At 39.5% G+C, this 15,578-nt stretch overlaps 2 protein-coding genes across 3 annotated transcripts in view; both read left to right on the top strand.

The window, feature by feature from the left end:
* itsn1 (intersectin 1 (SH3 domain protein)) overlaps nt 1-4,410 on the top strand; it is a 51,432-nt gene extending 47,022 nt beyond the window's left edge. Inside the window, exon 45 of the mRNA XM_038732568.1 lies at nt 83-4,410. Within this exon, the coding sequence (XP_038588496.1) occupies nt 83-231 (149 nt within the window). The 3' untranslated portion in view covers nt 232-4,410. The remainder of the gene's footprint in view (nt 1-82) is intronic.
* Nucleotides 4,411-5,767: 1,357 nt separating this feature from the next.
* On the top strand, nt 5,768-15,168 carry LOC119913199 (ATP synthase-coupling factor 6, mitochondrial-like). Of its 2 annotated transcripts, XM_038732558.1 has the most exons (6): nt 5,780-6,096; nt 8,607-8,695; nt 9,106-9,201; nt 12,860-12,920; nt 14,307-14,431; nt 14,903-15,168. In XM_038732558.1, exons 1-6 carry the CDS (start codon nt 6,059-6,061, stop codon nt 14,929-14,931), a joined length of 438 nt encoding a protein of 145 aa, XP_038588486.1. In that variant the 5' UTR covers nt 5,780-6,058; the 3' UTR covers nt 14,932-15,168. The 2 variants fall into 2 exon arrangements, with proteins under 2 accessions (XP_038588485.1, XP_038588486.1); XM_038732557.1 differs by lacking the exons at nt 12,860-12,920; nt 14,307-14,431; nt 14,903-15,168 and adding an exon at nt 9,718-11,814 and having other exon boundaries at nt 5,768-6,096.
* Nucleotides 15,169-15,578: the final 410 nt, after the last annotated feature.

Here is a 15,578-nt window from a genome sequence, read left to right as displayed (position 1 = left end):
CACAGTGGTTTAAAAGATTTCCCTTCAGGTTTCCTGTTCTCCAGTCGGGATAAATGGCTTTATTGTACATTTCTCCCCCCAGACTTCCTGGGCAGGACAGAGATCCGGTTGGCTGAGATAAAGAAGGACCAGGGCTCTAAAGGACCAATCACGAAGCGGTTGCTGCTCCACGAAGTTCCCACAGGAGAGATTGTGGTCAGGTTGGACCTCCAGCTGTTTGAAGAACCCTAAAACCTGGACAGGATCCTACTGGACTGGATTGGACCAAAAAGGAACTAAGAGATACGATGCGGATCCGACAGTTGGGCCGGATTAGACAGGACTGGAAGATTCGACTGATCTGGTTCGGTTTCTTATTCTTTACAGGCTGTTTATGTTTAAGGTGTTCAGTACATTCAGCGGAGGGAAAGTATCTGTTTACTTGCTTGTTAAAATAAAAGAGAAAATAATAATATTTAGTAAATTAGGAACAGCAATGCTGGATTGCCCGGGCCGATTAAACTAGCCGCACCTAAATCTGGAGTGCACACGTATTCAAGCCTTTATGGTAAATCCACTGAAAGGTCCCAGAGCGTGCTGACAGGCAGGTTATAGACTCACTTTGTCTCTTTACAAAGACGAGTGTTGCAGTATGAGAGTCCTGCCTGAAGAGAGGCTGGGAAGTCCTCATGTTACGCCGGACGAGAACCACATACAACATTATTTATCAAACTGGCTCGGACCTTGATGAATTTAGCACGAGGAGGAAACACATGTGACAACGTCCGGTTTTCGAAATAAGGTGTCTGTACAGGATGATGAATAAGATTAATTGGATTATATTCACAGAAAGTATAAAATTTATTACATGTGTCCATTAAAAGTAAATGGACACATGTAATTTACTTTACTGGACCCTCTCGGGCCTCGGACCCCCACCCCCCCCACCATAGTCTTTCCAAATCCTGTGGGAAACGCTGAGTAAAAAACACATTTTGACTATTTAATTTATGCAAAAAAAAAAAGCAAAATAAATGGAAAAAACATAATGGAAAAAATCTGCAATCTTTTCATTACATCTGGTTTCGGCTTCGGCCAAGAAGTTTCGGTGCATCCCTGGTTTTTATATAAGCTCCGTAGGTTATGTAAATTCCGTAAGTAACATTACTTAGTAAGTAACCCAAACCATGATCTTTACTTAAACTTAACCAAACTGCCACATTTCACAATGTTAAAAAGTAGTTTTATTTTGAAAGTTTTAACAGGACGTTGCATATGTATTGTTGCTAACTTGACCGAACAGAGACCTGAACATCCCCAGGGTGTTAAAAAGCAACGCAAAAGGCGTCATGACCAAGCGTCCATATGATAATCTGGGCTGGTTGGTTTCCGGGGCCCAAAAGCAAAGGGCCCCCCCTAAACAGTTTAATCCAGCCTTAAGAAGGGAACAGTATACAAATAAATTAGTAAAAACATTGCTAACTAGCCTCGATGCTACGTTCGATTATTTAAGTGGTGTCTCATTGTGGACATCTTACTTAGGAATTATACAACATCGACATGCTCATTTATCATTTAAAACAGCCCTGCAGTCTGAACACAGACAGCAGGGGGCGATGTGAGGAGTTTTCCAGTTTTAACCGGTCAGCACAAAGTAAAACGCTTTGAGCATTTTAGTTGATTTGCACCAGTAAACAGCAGTTCCACATAAACGGTAAATAAACGGATTATTTCAGCTTCAGACTACATATCAGATTTCTGAGATTAAAATTCAGCCTAAAACCGGATGTGTGCAGGTTAGCATAAATCACTGAATGTCTTAAGCTCTTCAAATGTATATCCACGGCCAAAAATGTTTTACATACGTCTTTTACGTCTTAAATGTTGTGTTACAGGCCTTAAAAATGCAAATCCGTACTGCGACGATTTTAAAGATGAACACACCTTTTTTAACAAGCAGCTCCTAAAGGTGCACTTCTTATAGCTAACAGGTAAAACATGAATTATGTTGCACTATCAGCCTGTTTCTGTTCCAGTCCAGTCTACTCCTGTCCTCCTTCAGTCTGGTCCAGCATCACTATTTAGTCTGATATGGTTCACTTTAATCCAGTCCAGTCCTCTGGGAGATAAGCCCGGTCCTTATTGTTTTCTCTTCCTCTGCTTCATCAGACAGTCTCACCGACACTTCAGTGACAATCCCAGCCCTCCTTCTTAGTCCCAAAAAACCTGTGTCTGCGTGTGCGTGTGCGTGTGTGTGTGTGTTTCGAGATGGGCAGGCTGATTAAAGGTACGGTTCAGTGTACATTTTTATTTGTATTTTTTTATGTCAGTTCTTACAACTCTCTCTCTCTCTCTCTCTCTCTCTCTCTCTCTCTCTCTCTCTCTCTCTCTCTCTCTCTCTCTCTCTCCAGAGTCTCTTCAGGCTTTCAGATTTTTAAGGTACAGCATGTAAAGGGACCTTGCCGTTTTGAATTTTCGGGTCTGCTTTGACCTTCACTGAACACTTGCCACATTATCTCAGAAAGTGCTAAATATGTACAGGTGTAATGAGAAATGCTAACGATGCTAATGAGCTGAAAATACAGAATGATTTTACCCCACTATATGGCAAGTGTCCAGTGTAAATAAACATTTCAAGACTTCATAATAATGTATCAATCATAATAATGCTGGTAATAATATGGCTGGGCACCCAGGACTGTCATAGTGTGACAGCTAATTTAAATTAAGGGTACTGTAAAGAAGAATGTCTTAATTTGTCTTTTTATTTTGTGTATTATGTTGGACGCTAACGGGGGGGGGGTCATAGTTCTATGCGATTTATGTCACACATCTAACCTCTGTTGTTATGTTGCTGCTGTGTGGAGCTGTCACAGTGGCAGTCACTATGCAGGGGACAACAAACCCTGAAAAAAATCAGGGGGCCCAGAGCTGGAAAGGGGCCCCTTTGAACTTGCTTGGCTACTGCAGACGTGTAATATAGACGTGTTTTATAGGTACAGACTTTTAGATCATTTCCACACTCTCTGACCCTGAGGAAGCTCAGTGTAGAAACAAATGTTACTGTGCGTCAGCACTCCCAGCACTTTTAAAACACACACTGTCGCACATAGTGGCCATTTTGAATAGGAAAGTTAAAGGAAACAAACTTTTAAAGTGTAAGACTGGTGTTATTCTTTATTTTTATTACTCTTAACAAATCCCACGAAAGACCAAAACAAACAACTTGTTAGTCAACAAAAAAATGGCTCACGGATATATAGTTTTTCTTGTACTGTAGTTTTAAGCAAACATTACTCGAACAGGAGGAAATGGTACATTTGTTTGGGACTAAGTTCAGCTGTGGATGAATCCACATGTGGTGCTCTAGTGAGTATTTGGGGCAGCAGGACGGTGTGTGTGGGACTGAGTCAGAATGAACTACAGTGTGTGTTCATGGTGAACATGTCACCCAGTGCAACAGTGAGGCTCACTAGTGTGTTTTAATAGTTTTTGGACGACAGTGGAGCTTTATGGCTCAGAGGCTTTAAACAGATCAACTTATTGTCGTTTTGGGTGTTTTTGTGGGATTTGATGACATGAAATGATATGAAAATATAGAATATAATCAGCCCTGTCCTTTAAAGCTATCATATTGTCATATAGACTGTATTTTGGGAACATCAGCTATAATAGCTGCTTAAAATTAGCACGGACATTGGCTAGCTAGTTAGCTATAACCTGCTATAAGCTGAACTGCAGCAGCTTTAAAGTGGTCAGCTTATTGTCACGAATTTAACGACCTAGTTTTGAAGCATATCAGTCACTTCATTTCCTTTGTGGAAAAACACAAACACAGGAGTTACTTTGAAAGCAGCGTTGACCTTCTTTCCGAGCCTGAGCATTCAAAATGGCCGCTGCATTAGCCAGTCGGACAGTTAGCGTTGCCAGTTCGTCCGCTCAGTCGAGTTGTAGATATGTTAGTTAGCTAGCCACTGGGCCAGTTAGTAAATGTATTGAGTAATTTTAATTGAATGCCACGGTTACTGAATTACCACTGAGACGACCAATACTTACCTTAGTGACCAGCCACTGTCCAATCAGGAGTCGCTCAGCCAGCTGCAGCAGCTTGACTGTGGAGGAAGGTGTGAACGAATGTCTGTGTCTCCACAGACGGAAGCTGATAATGATGATAATGAATGATGATCAATATGTCTTACATCCCTGTACTGCCCCCCCACCGCCCTGCACACTGTCCTGAAACTAATCTAATCCAGTTTGAACCCGTTCTTACTGTCGACCTTCCAGGTTGTGTATAATACTACTGCTATCTGAGAGTTAATATATGAGCGCTACGGGGCGATAGAGGCAGCCTGCTGTTAATTATCACTGTAGAAGAAGATGTACGTTGTTGTCTTTCAATGTTCAGAATAAACTTCAGTTGGACCAAGACTGTCTGTCGGTGTTTTCTGACTACATGTACTCGTGTACTGTACTTCAGTACAAACTGGAGGTACTTTTTATTTAAGCATTTTTTCTTCTCATGCCACTTTATACTTCTACTCTACTTCAGCAACTTTACAACATTTTTTTTCACTTGCTATTAATCCATTAATGATTAAGTGATCTACAGGTAATAAACTGGCACCTGTTGGGTCAGTTTTTATGTAAAAGTATTTAAGGGTTCCAGCTTCTTGCTGCTTTTCATTTGAATTATTTAAATAAATTTTTAGTAATATTGAGGTTTTCACTGTTGGTTGGACAAGCGAGCATTGTGACGTTGTCATTTTGGGTAACTGTGACATAGTTTTTAAAATCAACCAATAAATGGAGAAAATAATCAGCAGATTAATCCAGAAAAGAAAATAATTATTAGTTGCACTCTGATACAAAATAGTTAAAAATGAGTGACTACAACAGCAAAATCCTGCTGTTACATTAATGCATGAGAAATTTTACAACATTCAAATACAACGTTAAAACTGTCACAGGGGGCATTTTTCTGATTATACTTATATACTTTTACTTAAATAACATTTCCGATGCAGGACTTTTACTTGTATTTTTAAAAGTGTGGTATTAATACTTTTTTTAGGTAAAGGATCTGAATACCTCCCCCAGTACTGACTTGCTCACACACAAATACAAGTTTACATCCGTGGTGCTTCACCTGGCGGGTAGGAAGAGTTTGCATTTATTTTTTCTGAAGGTAAAATCAAACAAAGGACCCAAATAACAAAAATTATATTGTGCAGGTATTTTACTTTTTTATCGCCTCTACCTAAATAATATAAACCAGTATTCTCAGTGTCAAAGATATATGTAAATGATCTGTAATTCAACATGTACGGAAGATTTCAAAGAAGATGAGATGTCACAAGACGATCCAAGGAATAAGAGCAAAAAAACAAAATGGAGTGTTATTGTTTACTTTGTTTTCTCTGATTGCTGTTTTTTTAGGGGAGATCCTGGACACTTACCTTTTCAAATGTGTTAAAATCGTTCAAATTCAACAGTTTGAGAAGGAAAAAAATCCTTCTCTCACAAAGTCTTGTCCACAAGCCGAAAAAAGGTTTGGAACCGCTGGGTCACATGATAAAAAAATAATGTTCAGACTTTATAATGTGTTTTATGCTTTTGCTTTACTTGATGAAGAATATTTGTAGTGATTGAGTTTACATTTATTTTTGTATAGTATTAAGTATATACAATTTATAATATATATTTATACAATTTATAATAAAATATACAGGTAAATGACCTATAGTTTAACATGTTCTGGGAGATTTCAAGGAAGATGTGATTCTTACTGAGTCATTGCAGCAAATTGTTTCCAGCCTCTAATCATTTTTAATTCCAGTATTCAGCTTTTCTGCAGCAGCTCTGCTTGTTCTGTTTTTTTGTCAATTTGAATATTTCATGTGAATCTATTACAGACATGGACCAACCAGGCTCAAATGTGAGTGACATGGCAGGTGAGCCATGTAGACCACATGGCTAAAAAGATACTAATGGAGGCTGCATTGAGCCACACAGCTTGGGTCAGTTGTCTTTACGTGAACCAGTTCGAAACAGACATATTTAGCCACGATGCCGCCGGATGTTGGTCAACGATTCCGTCAAGTGTCTCGACTGGAGGTACTTCCATTTTATGCTACTTCATAATTTATGCAACTGCATTTTAGAGATAAATATTGTACTTTTCACTTCACTACATTTATTTAAAATAACAATTTTGAAAATTAAACCTTTTAAATACAAAACCTATGATCAATTTAAGAAAAATGATCCATTGTAACAGATTAAACTACCAAAAGTATATGAGGTAGTAAAATTATCTCCATGTTAACCAACAACAACACTAAGGTACTGCTTCTATATTATTAATAATGATCCAATAATATAACTGTTTACACTGACAGTAAGTACATTTTGTTGCTAATACTCTTTGTAGTGAGAAATTTTGAACTTTTACTTGTAATGGAGTAATTTTGTACTGTGGTGATTTGAATACTTTTTCCACCACTGCTGATACATTATTTAACTGAGGTGCAATTATAAACATTTTTAATCATGATTAGCTGATATTTATATACCATTGTATCGGGGGAAACCTTTTAATAGCTTTATCCCTCTACTTGTTGCTTATGGTGGGAATTGTTGGGTGTCTTTAAATAATATTACAAAGAGTACAGTCTACACCTGCTCTAAATACATATAGTGCAGTAAAATGTACACTATTTAGTTCTGAATTGTAGTGGAGTAGTAGTGGATATACTGAAGTAAAGTACAAGTACCTCGAAATTGCAGTATTAAGACAAGACTTGACATTAAGATTTGTTTTCACTTTGTTACCATTCACAGAAATGTATGTTTACAGAAATCAAATCAAATTCAGGACGTCGTTTTATTTTGATATTGCTGGCCGGAAGTCCTTCTTCTGTTCGGTCTTGACACACTGTGTTTACAGTCTATGGTTTAGAGGCTTTAAATAAGGAGGTTTATGTAACTGTAATGCCATCAAAACACAGGATAGCTCTATTAAGACTCGATCAGACTCGATTCCTCCTCAGCCAGAGAGATCAGTTGCAAACTATATTCATTATTAAACAATCATGGCTGCAGCTGCATTGTTCAGAAGAGGAACAGGATTGTGTGTAAGAGTAAGTACTTTTCTTGTTTGTCTGTGTGTTTGGACTTTTATTTAGACCCCATGCATTATTTAAAGTTGTGGAAAGTACATTTAGCGTCTACTGTAAGTAAGATTTACTGTATTTAAGTACAATTTTGAGGTACTTGTATTTTAGCCTACTCCTGCTCTCACTATGTTTCAGAGGGAATGATGTACTTTTTACTCTACTACATTTATTTGACAGCTTCAATCACTAGTAACTTTACAGATTCAAATTATTAATACAAAATATTATAAACAAATAAAGTAATTTTAGAAATAGCCCCACACCAGCTGCAGTAGCCTAATACAGTGATACCTACATTAATCTACAATAAATCAATAATATATTATACAGTACTAGTTTTGAAGGCAGAAGGTGGTCTCACCAAATATTGATTTGATGTATAGATTTTTCTTCTAATTCTCTCACTTTATATTTATCAATTAACAAAAGTTAATCTATTAACATGTTTTGAATACATTCTTACTTTACAGTTTGTTTTTTTTCACACCTACCTAAAACCTTTGCACAGTACTGCACATTACTCTGAAAGTGGCCATTCTGCATAAGGAGTACTTTTACTTTTGGTAGTTTAAGTATATGTTGATGCTAATACTTCTGTATTTATACAATGTGTTATTGGTACTTTCATTTAAAGGATCATTTCTGTATTTCTAAACCCTATTTTCACATATTTTGTGGTCGAAATGACTAATGGGTACAAATTGTTTGGGTATCTGTGTAATGGATGGCTCCAGCCTGCAGCTGGTTCCTTCGGGGCAACTGTGTTCATCAAAATGGCGTCCACAAAACGTGCTTCTGTTTTGGCTCAGACTGTTACGGCCGGTGTCTGACAACATTATGGAAAGGATCCCTGTGGGTGACTCACGGTGACACCTTTTGTTTTTAACAGGAAACTGAAGTTTCGCTCTGAAATTTTGCAGGAAGAAGAAGGTGGCAACGAGAGTCAGATTTAGAGAGAGGAGATTGTTGTGTTGGAGCAAAGTGTTGCTAGCAGTTCCTCTATGTACAAAACAAACTGCTCTCCCTCGTTTCCACCGGCGTTTCTTGCAACAACTCGCCTCTTACAAGATTTCCGCGAGAACTGTGCAGCCACTGCAGTGTATACAATATATTACCTAGTCATGACTTTTCAGTACCTTTAAGGTTGTTGTTGCATTCATTGCATGTTAACTCACACTCAAACGCTGTGTATCTGCAGCTTTCAAAGGAAACACTGAAATGAACAATATGACTGATTGAGTGATAAGTTGACCCCCGAGAGCGATGAAAGGCTGTCAAGTCTCTTCAACATGTGAAGAGGTTTAATTCAAAATGACGGTCACGTACATGATAAAACTAAAACATAACCATCAGTGACATTAGTGGATAAACCCAAGAACTGGAATAAAGCATCCAATAACGTGATTATATATATGTGTGTGTGTGTGTGTGTGTCCTGTGAATTCACAGGGAGATGTGTAGACCTGTATGGAGGCTGCAAACTGCTCCGTTCAGCTCCAAACCATCGGACAGAAAACAGCCTCGCCGAACACACATCAGTAAGACAACCGCACTTCTGTCTGATTTCCCGTCAGGTTTTTACTTCCCCAAGTGTCCTGTATCCTGTTCATATATTATTCCTTCTACACTAGTGGAAGAGTGAGAGCGCCAACAAGTGGTGAGAAAAGACATGCTGCCGTAGGGTTGGGCAATATGGGTAAAACCCTCCATCATAGTGTAGTGTATGTAGTCAAATGTCATGGAAAATCAATGGAGAAACTGTGAATGGATAAATGTGTGTCAGCAAATTAAATGCCTAAAACATCCAATATGGCCATAAGGAGACCTGCAGATGTTCAAATCTCTATTTTTTAAAAATCTAAATTTATTCTTATAGCATCATTCAGACATCATATCGCCTCAGACTTTTTTTATTTCATTCTCAGCATGTATTTTCTTTAATTGGCAGAGAAAGCTAAGCCCCAGCCAGCAGTGGATGTCGCTAAACTCCTGGAGCAGCTCTTCTCCCAGCGCAGGCCAGACACAGCGCCTCCTTCTGGTAAAGGTCAGCACATTCAGGATGTTGTGTTGAGTGTGGTGTCAGAATAAAGTCTCAGAGATTTCCCGATTTTATTTCTTTTCAGCAGGCGTTGAATGTTAGCTGGTCAAGATTAAGAGGATTTTATTCAGACGCTATAATAATTTGAATTAATTTACCAGCCCCTTCTTCATCACACCACATTCAGTGGTACTGTTACATGTATCATTTGAGGCTTTTCGGACACTCAGTGTTAATACGGAATAGATTGTAAGAATCATATCATGTAGAAAACTGTTAGCCTAGGTTATGTAAATTTTGTGGAAACGACATGGACGGCAAAATATGGGAAAGCACACACAATTGCAAGAAAACCATAGAACAGAGAACTTGCCTGAAGGACAGTTATTTCTACCAGCTGAGTTAATTAATTAATTAAATCCCTCAAACGCTGATTTGAGTCTGTGCTGAGTAATTTTACTTGTCCCTCCGTGTCCGTTAGATCTTTGTTTGTCTACTCTTCCTCTCCTCTTCCTCCTACAGCTCAACCTGCCAGTGCCTCCTCCACACCTCCCAAACCTCCCACCACCTCCTCAATGAAGGTCTCCACCTCAGATGTTCCTCCCTTGTCAAAGGCAGAGCCAGCAGCGTCTGTCTGTCTTAACACTGCACCTCCATCTCCTCAACCAACATCAGCATCTCCGACAAACCCAGAGACGCCTCAGCAGGCTCCTCTTGATTTTATTCAGGAGTCCGCTGCTGATAGTGTTTCCAGTGAGACTGTTCGTACAACCAGCACAACCCCTGCAGGATCAGGATCAGAAGCAGCTGCAGTAGAAATAACAATAGAAACCAACGTAGAAGCTGCACCAGAGTCAGCTGAACTCAAAACTGCCACCGTACTGCCCTTAACGGCCCACATGTTGGATAAGAACGTAGAGACGTCATCTTTTTCAGCTGCTGCAATGGAACCCTTAATAGAAACATCAGTAGAGCCTAGCCTATCTCCTGTGGGAACACTAGAAGTTATTGTTGCTCCAGCTGAAGATGTACAAACCAAAGGCACAGACTCAGGAGTGGTTGAAGTCTCGCACGCTGCCAAAGAACAACCCTTAATAGAAACTACAATAGAATCACCTGTAGAAGCTACCCATTTTCCCATGGAAACACTAGAAACTAGAGCTGCTGCTGTTGAGTGTCAAGTAGAGCCTACAATAGATGTCACAGTACATATAGCACCTCAAAAAGTACAAACCAAAAGCACAGACCCAGGAGAGGTTGACATTTCGCACACAGTAGAACCCTTATTTGAAACTACAGTAGAAACATCAGTAGAGGCCAGCACCTCTCCTCTGGAAACACTAAAGACTAGAGATTCTTTTGCTGAAGGTCCAGTAGATGCTCCAGCTCAAGCAATACAAACCAACAGCACAGTGTTTACCATCTCATACAGTACCAAAGTTGAACCTTTACTAGAAACTACAATAAAAACATCAGTAGAGACAAGCACTTCCCCTCTGGAAACACTAGAGAGTAGAGCTGCTGTAGCTGAAGGTTCAGTAGAAACTACAATAGAAGCTGAAGCAGATGCAACAGCTCAGGCAGTAGTAACCAAAAGCACAGACTCAGGAGTGGTTGACATTTCGCACACAGTACAACCCTTATTAGAAACTACAGTAGAGATCGGTAGAGTAGAGGCCAGCGCCTATCCTCTGGAAACATTTGAGAGTAGAGCTGCTGTAGCTGAATGTTCAATAGAAACTACAATAGAGGCTGAAGCAGATACAGCAGCTCAAGCAGTGCAAACCAACAGCACAGACTCAGCAGCAGTTAATGTAGAAGAATCTTCAATAGAAACTACAATAGAGCCAGCAGTGGAGGCCAGGCCCTCTCCTATAGAGAGTAGAGATGCTGTTTCTGAAGGTACAGTAGAACCTAAGATAGAAAATGAAGCAGATGATAACACCTCACCCACTGCCTTAATCCAAAATGCACAAGAATCTACAATAGAATCCACAGTAGAATCATCCACAGTAAAAGTGGCTCTGGAGGAGGGAGTGAACAAGTCTGAACAAACGACTTTAGAGCCTGTAACACTCCATGTAGTTGAGGTTACAACGGCTGGAGCAGGATAGAAAGCCGCAGCTGAAACTGAGAATCCAAGTGAATTTTTAACTAAAGTTGTTTCAAAGTGGGAGAGTTAGAAGGACGAAGTGGCTCGTTAGTGAAAGAGCTTCTCTGTCGTGTTCCTGCAGTGCTTTCCAAAGCTCCTGGCACGCTAAATACAAGTTCAGATCCTCCTGTAGGAGAAAAGGGAGACTGTTTGCAGATGGAGGGGAAGGCAAACGAAACAAAAGTTGGAGGAGTTGAGAGCGGAGTTCTGCTGGAAACAAGGAATGCGCTTGAGAAAGAAGCGGAGTTACTAGCAAAAGAGGAGAATATGGAAGTTAAGACCACAATAGAAGATGGTTTTGAGGACATAACAGAGGCTGACATTTCAACACATGACTCTATCTCTGAACCAGTAGTAGTTTTATGGGGAATTGCATGTACGTAATTGCTGACGCCGACATATAAAGTGATATTTGTACCACAATATCGTTTTTACATTTCTATTTGTAAGTATTAAACAAACTATATACAACTTGTTAACTTGTGAGGTTGTCTGCAGCACATGAATTAAGGCCAGTGCCAACATTCATTGCCACCTCAGGAGGTAGTGTGATGTTCAGGCAGGTGTACAGTAAGGTTGGGATGGTGGATTGGCGGGTAGCATATCGCACCTTCACACGAGAAACCATTTGCTTCCTGTTTCAGACCAACAAATAATGTAAACGAACTTGTTCGACCACATCTAAAAGGAGCCCTTCGTGTCTTTGTAATGTCTGTGATCATCGTTCAAATGTGGATAATGGCACAAACTTTCAGACAGCCACTCCTCGAAGGTTTTCGTAGTATAGCCTTCGCTTGTTCACACAAAAAGTGATTTTTTGATTGTCTTTTAGTTGCTTTAACTTCAACAATGCCAGAAACATAATTTATTTGCGATAATTATAAGCTTTCTTTAACCTTACTCACTCACTCATCGTCAACAGCTTGTCGTGTGTACAGGGGCGTGGGGACCTTAACCATACCGTAGTTCCTATAAATAATTTTTAAAATGTTGGCAAAGCAAAACAACATTAAAGGTGGTAGTGGTACAAACATCAATGAAAATAATAAATAATAGTACTAATAATGATAGCAATATTATTGCCAATAATAATAGGACTAATAATAATTGTAGCAGCAGGTGTTGAGCAGGAAGCCCGCAACCACAGATCCAGACTCTACAGCTCCGGAGCCAGAAACACCGGCAAAAAGCGACAGAAGGAGTAAGGAGAGGGACGAGAAAGCACAAAACTACGAGAGAGGGAAGAAGTCAAGTTAGTAAGATGCATTAATGGGATCAGAATGCAAACAGATGGAAGGGGGGGGGGGGGGGGCCTCAGTGCATTATGGGAAGTCTCCCAGCAGTCTAGGCCTACAGCAGCATAACTAAGGGATGGTTCAGGACTCGCCTGAGCCAGCCGTAACTATAAGCTTTATCAGAGAGGAAAGTCTTAAGCCTACTCTTAAAATGTCTAATGTAAACGTTGTCTGGTGATAAGGTTGGGTCATAGTATTGTTTTCATGTGTTTTTCAGATTTAGATCCGGTACAAAGACTCTTCCTGGAGAAGATCGGAGAATACAACAACATGCGCAGGTAGAGAGTCAAAAGAGGTTTCCTGTCATATGCAGTAGGAAAACATATTCAGACGTCCCGTGCTGCTGGACTGTCCCTAAACAACCAAAAGGCTTGGCTTCCTAAAGGAACATTTTGGAACTCAAGTCCAATTTATACTTCTGCGTCGAGTCGGCTACATGCCATCGTGAGCATTTAGCTTAGGCAACACTTCATGCCAATAAAGCTGCTTTGAATTTGAATTTATACTTGTGCAAGGGATCGATGTTGAACAGCAGATACTTTTAGTGAAATTACTAAAACGCAGAAACGGGAGAAGGCGTCGGAGGAGATGGTATGTACGACCCTTGAACTGGCTGAGGCAGAATAAGGACACGACGGAAATGCGTAGGAGGAAATTGGTGGAAACGCGGTGCTACCGAGCCAACCAGTTGTTGCGGTCTGCGTTAACGTGATGTGTAGTTACATTTTTGGGGAGGTGCGCGTCAGGCTACAGCTTACCTACGGTGTACGTTTGACGCAGAAGTATAAATAGGCCTTTATGCACAGACATGAGAGTAGTATCGATTTTCTATCATCTAATGAGTTTCCCAATATGTTAAACTGTTTCTTTAAGGCCCTTGAGTCATTTATTAATACGTAGGCATTGAATGGTTCTGAAGGCTGTTGGTATTTACAAAATATTTCAAATAGAGCTGCTGTTTGTGTAGAATAGGAATGTTTAAATTTTACTTTGAATAGTCCCATGTTCGTTATTTTATGCTGCAATTACACCCAGGTCTCTTGAAATAGATATAGATATATCTCAAGAGACTTCCTGATTATATAAATTTTAAATAAACAATTTATCACATGGTCTCTCCACTTAAATATAAACCATAGTGCAATGAGTAGTTGATTAACTGATTAGCGTCAACTATTAAATGAATCAGCAAGTATTTTGATAATGGATTAATAGTTGAGTCACTTTGTGAAATAAATGTAAATATTTTCTGGTTTCTTTTCTCCTCTGTGACAGTAAACTGAGTATCTTTGGGTTGTGGATAAAAACAAGACATTTGAGGACTTGAGGTCTTCTTGGGCTTTGAGAAACACTGATCAACATTTTTCACCGTTTTCTGACATTTTATAGACAAACAACTAATTAATTAATCGTGAAAATGATCAACAGATTAATCGATAATGAAAATAATCATTAGTTGCATCCCTACTATGCTGTATAAAGTAGCTGTAAAAAAGAACAGCTGGAGGCACAGTTTCCAAACATTTCACAGAAGGATAACTTCGATAACAACAAGAGAAAAACACAGGGAAACTGTGATGTTGAGATGTAATGTGGGGGAGACATGGACCATTTCTGTTTTAATTTCCCCCATCTTCTATCTCCTCTCCTCTCTTTTTTCTAAGGTTGAATGGAGGACTGTTAGAGGCAGAGCCAGATTACGAAAAATACCTGTCAGAGGAGACAGCTAAGCTCCAGCGACTATATGGCGGAGGAGACCTGAGCAGCTTCCCTGAGTTCACCTTCACCGGTGAGAGAGAGATGAAGAGATGAGAGATTCAGTCGCAGAGCTCTTATGACTTTAAACATTGTATGTAGAGCTGTATCAGGTGCAGGTTCTTTCTCTTTCATTAGCTTCAAAGATATTCCAGACAATCCCTCCATAATGTGTTTTTAAAAGCCTTAAACTGACCCAAACAGCTAGTATTTATAAGGTGGTGATTCTTATTTTTCTTATCAATTATCAAACATTTATTATTGGCATTTGTCAGCCTACTGTAAAATATTCTGCTCACTACAGCTCACAGTTCTTTAATAACCAAATTTAGGGAAAGCCTTACCAAAAGTGTTTGTTTAGGCTACTGTATGCTATCCAGTATAAATCTAGCACCAATAATAATAATAATTTTCATTGTATAGACTAATTTTAATATGTAGAATGACAAAATAAAAAATATATTCCCAAATATACAGTAAATGACTTCTGCTGTTTTCTCTTCAGAGCCCAAAATGGACCAGGACTCCAAATGATCCATGACACCTAGCTCCTGCTCTTCATGCCCATCCGTAACCTCTCTTCTCCTTTTTAGCTGTCGTCCTCCATTACCTTTACATTTCAATTAGGAGAACAGAGAGAAGGGGAGAAGATGAAGCATATGAAGTTATTTTGGGTGATCTGCCATTAAAATAAGGGGAATTGTATTCCACGGCTGTGTGCAATAGTGATGGCAACATATTTATTTTTATTAAAGCAGCACTGAAAAAAGAGTAAGTCTCCTGTTCTGTGATGTTCGGGGTTTGTGTGAAATGCAATTAAAGCATCACAGAGAGCAGTCAAGGCCCGAATGAACAGCAGGTGGCACCATCAGTTCAACATCAGTGTATTTGGCTCAATTTATCTATGTTGCTCCTTTCTGTTTTAATGACTCACACGCTCTCTCTTTCTATTATTTATTTCTCTTACCATGTATTTGCAGGCTATATTTGTATGTACATGCACTCCGTCCTACTCTGCCTTTCTCTATCACTGCCGACTGTCTTTGCCAAGTCAAATCCCCCCTCAGTCACGACTCTGATAGAGATGGTGTGAGTCACAACCACGACACACAGAGGGAGTTAAAAATTTGAGCGCAGTACCAAACTACATCCAAAAAGATGCCAAATAAAAGGTTATTTCT

Source organism: Micropterus salmoides, unplaced genomic scaffold (assembly GCF_014851395.1).
Source record: "Micropterus salmoides isolate LMB-PRFRI ecotype aquatic unplaced genomic scaffold, ASM1485139v1 Ms_hic_scaffold_2, whole genome shotgun sequence".
NCBI lineage: Eukaryota > Metazoa > Chordata > Actinopteri > Centrarchiformes > Centrarchidae > Micropterus > Micropterus salmoides.
The sequence above is the reverse complement of the archived record's forward strand: the minus strand, read 5'-3'. Positions and strand labels throughout refer to the sequence as shown.

What these genes read in the sequence shown, in the direction of transcription:
- LOC119913199 (XM_038732557.1), top strand. Translation starts at nt 6,059, where the DNA reads ATGTTGGTCAACGATTCCGTCAAGTGTCTCGACTGGAG. An exon ending in GTCAAGTGTCTCGACTGGAG is followed by an intron (nt 6,097 to 8,606) that starts GTACTTCCATTT and finishes GTGAATTCACAG; the next exon opens with GGAGATGTGTAGACCTGTAT. An exon ending in GCCTCGCCGAACACACATCA is followed by an intron (nt 8,696 to 9,105) that starts GTAAGACAACCG and finishes TTTAATTGGCAG; the next exon opens with AGAAAGCTAAGCCCCAGCCA.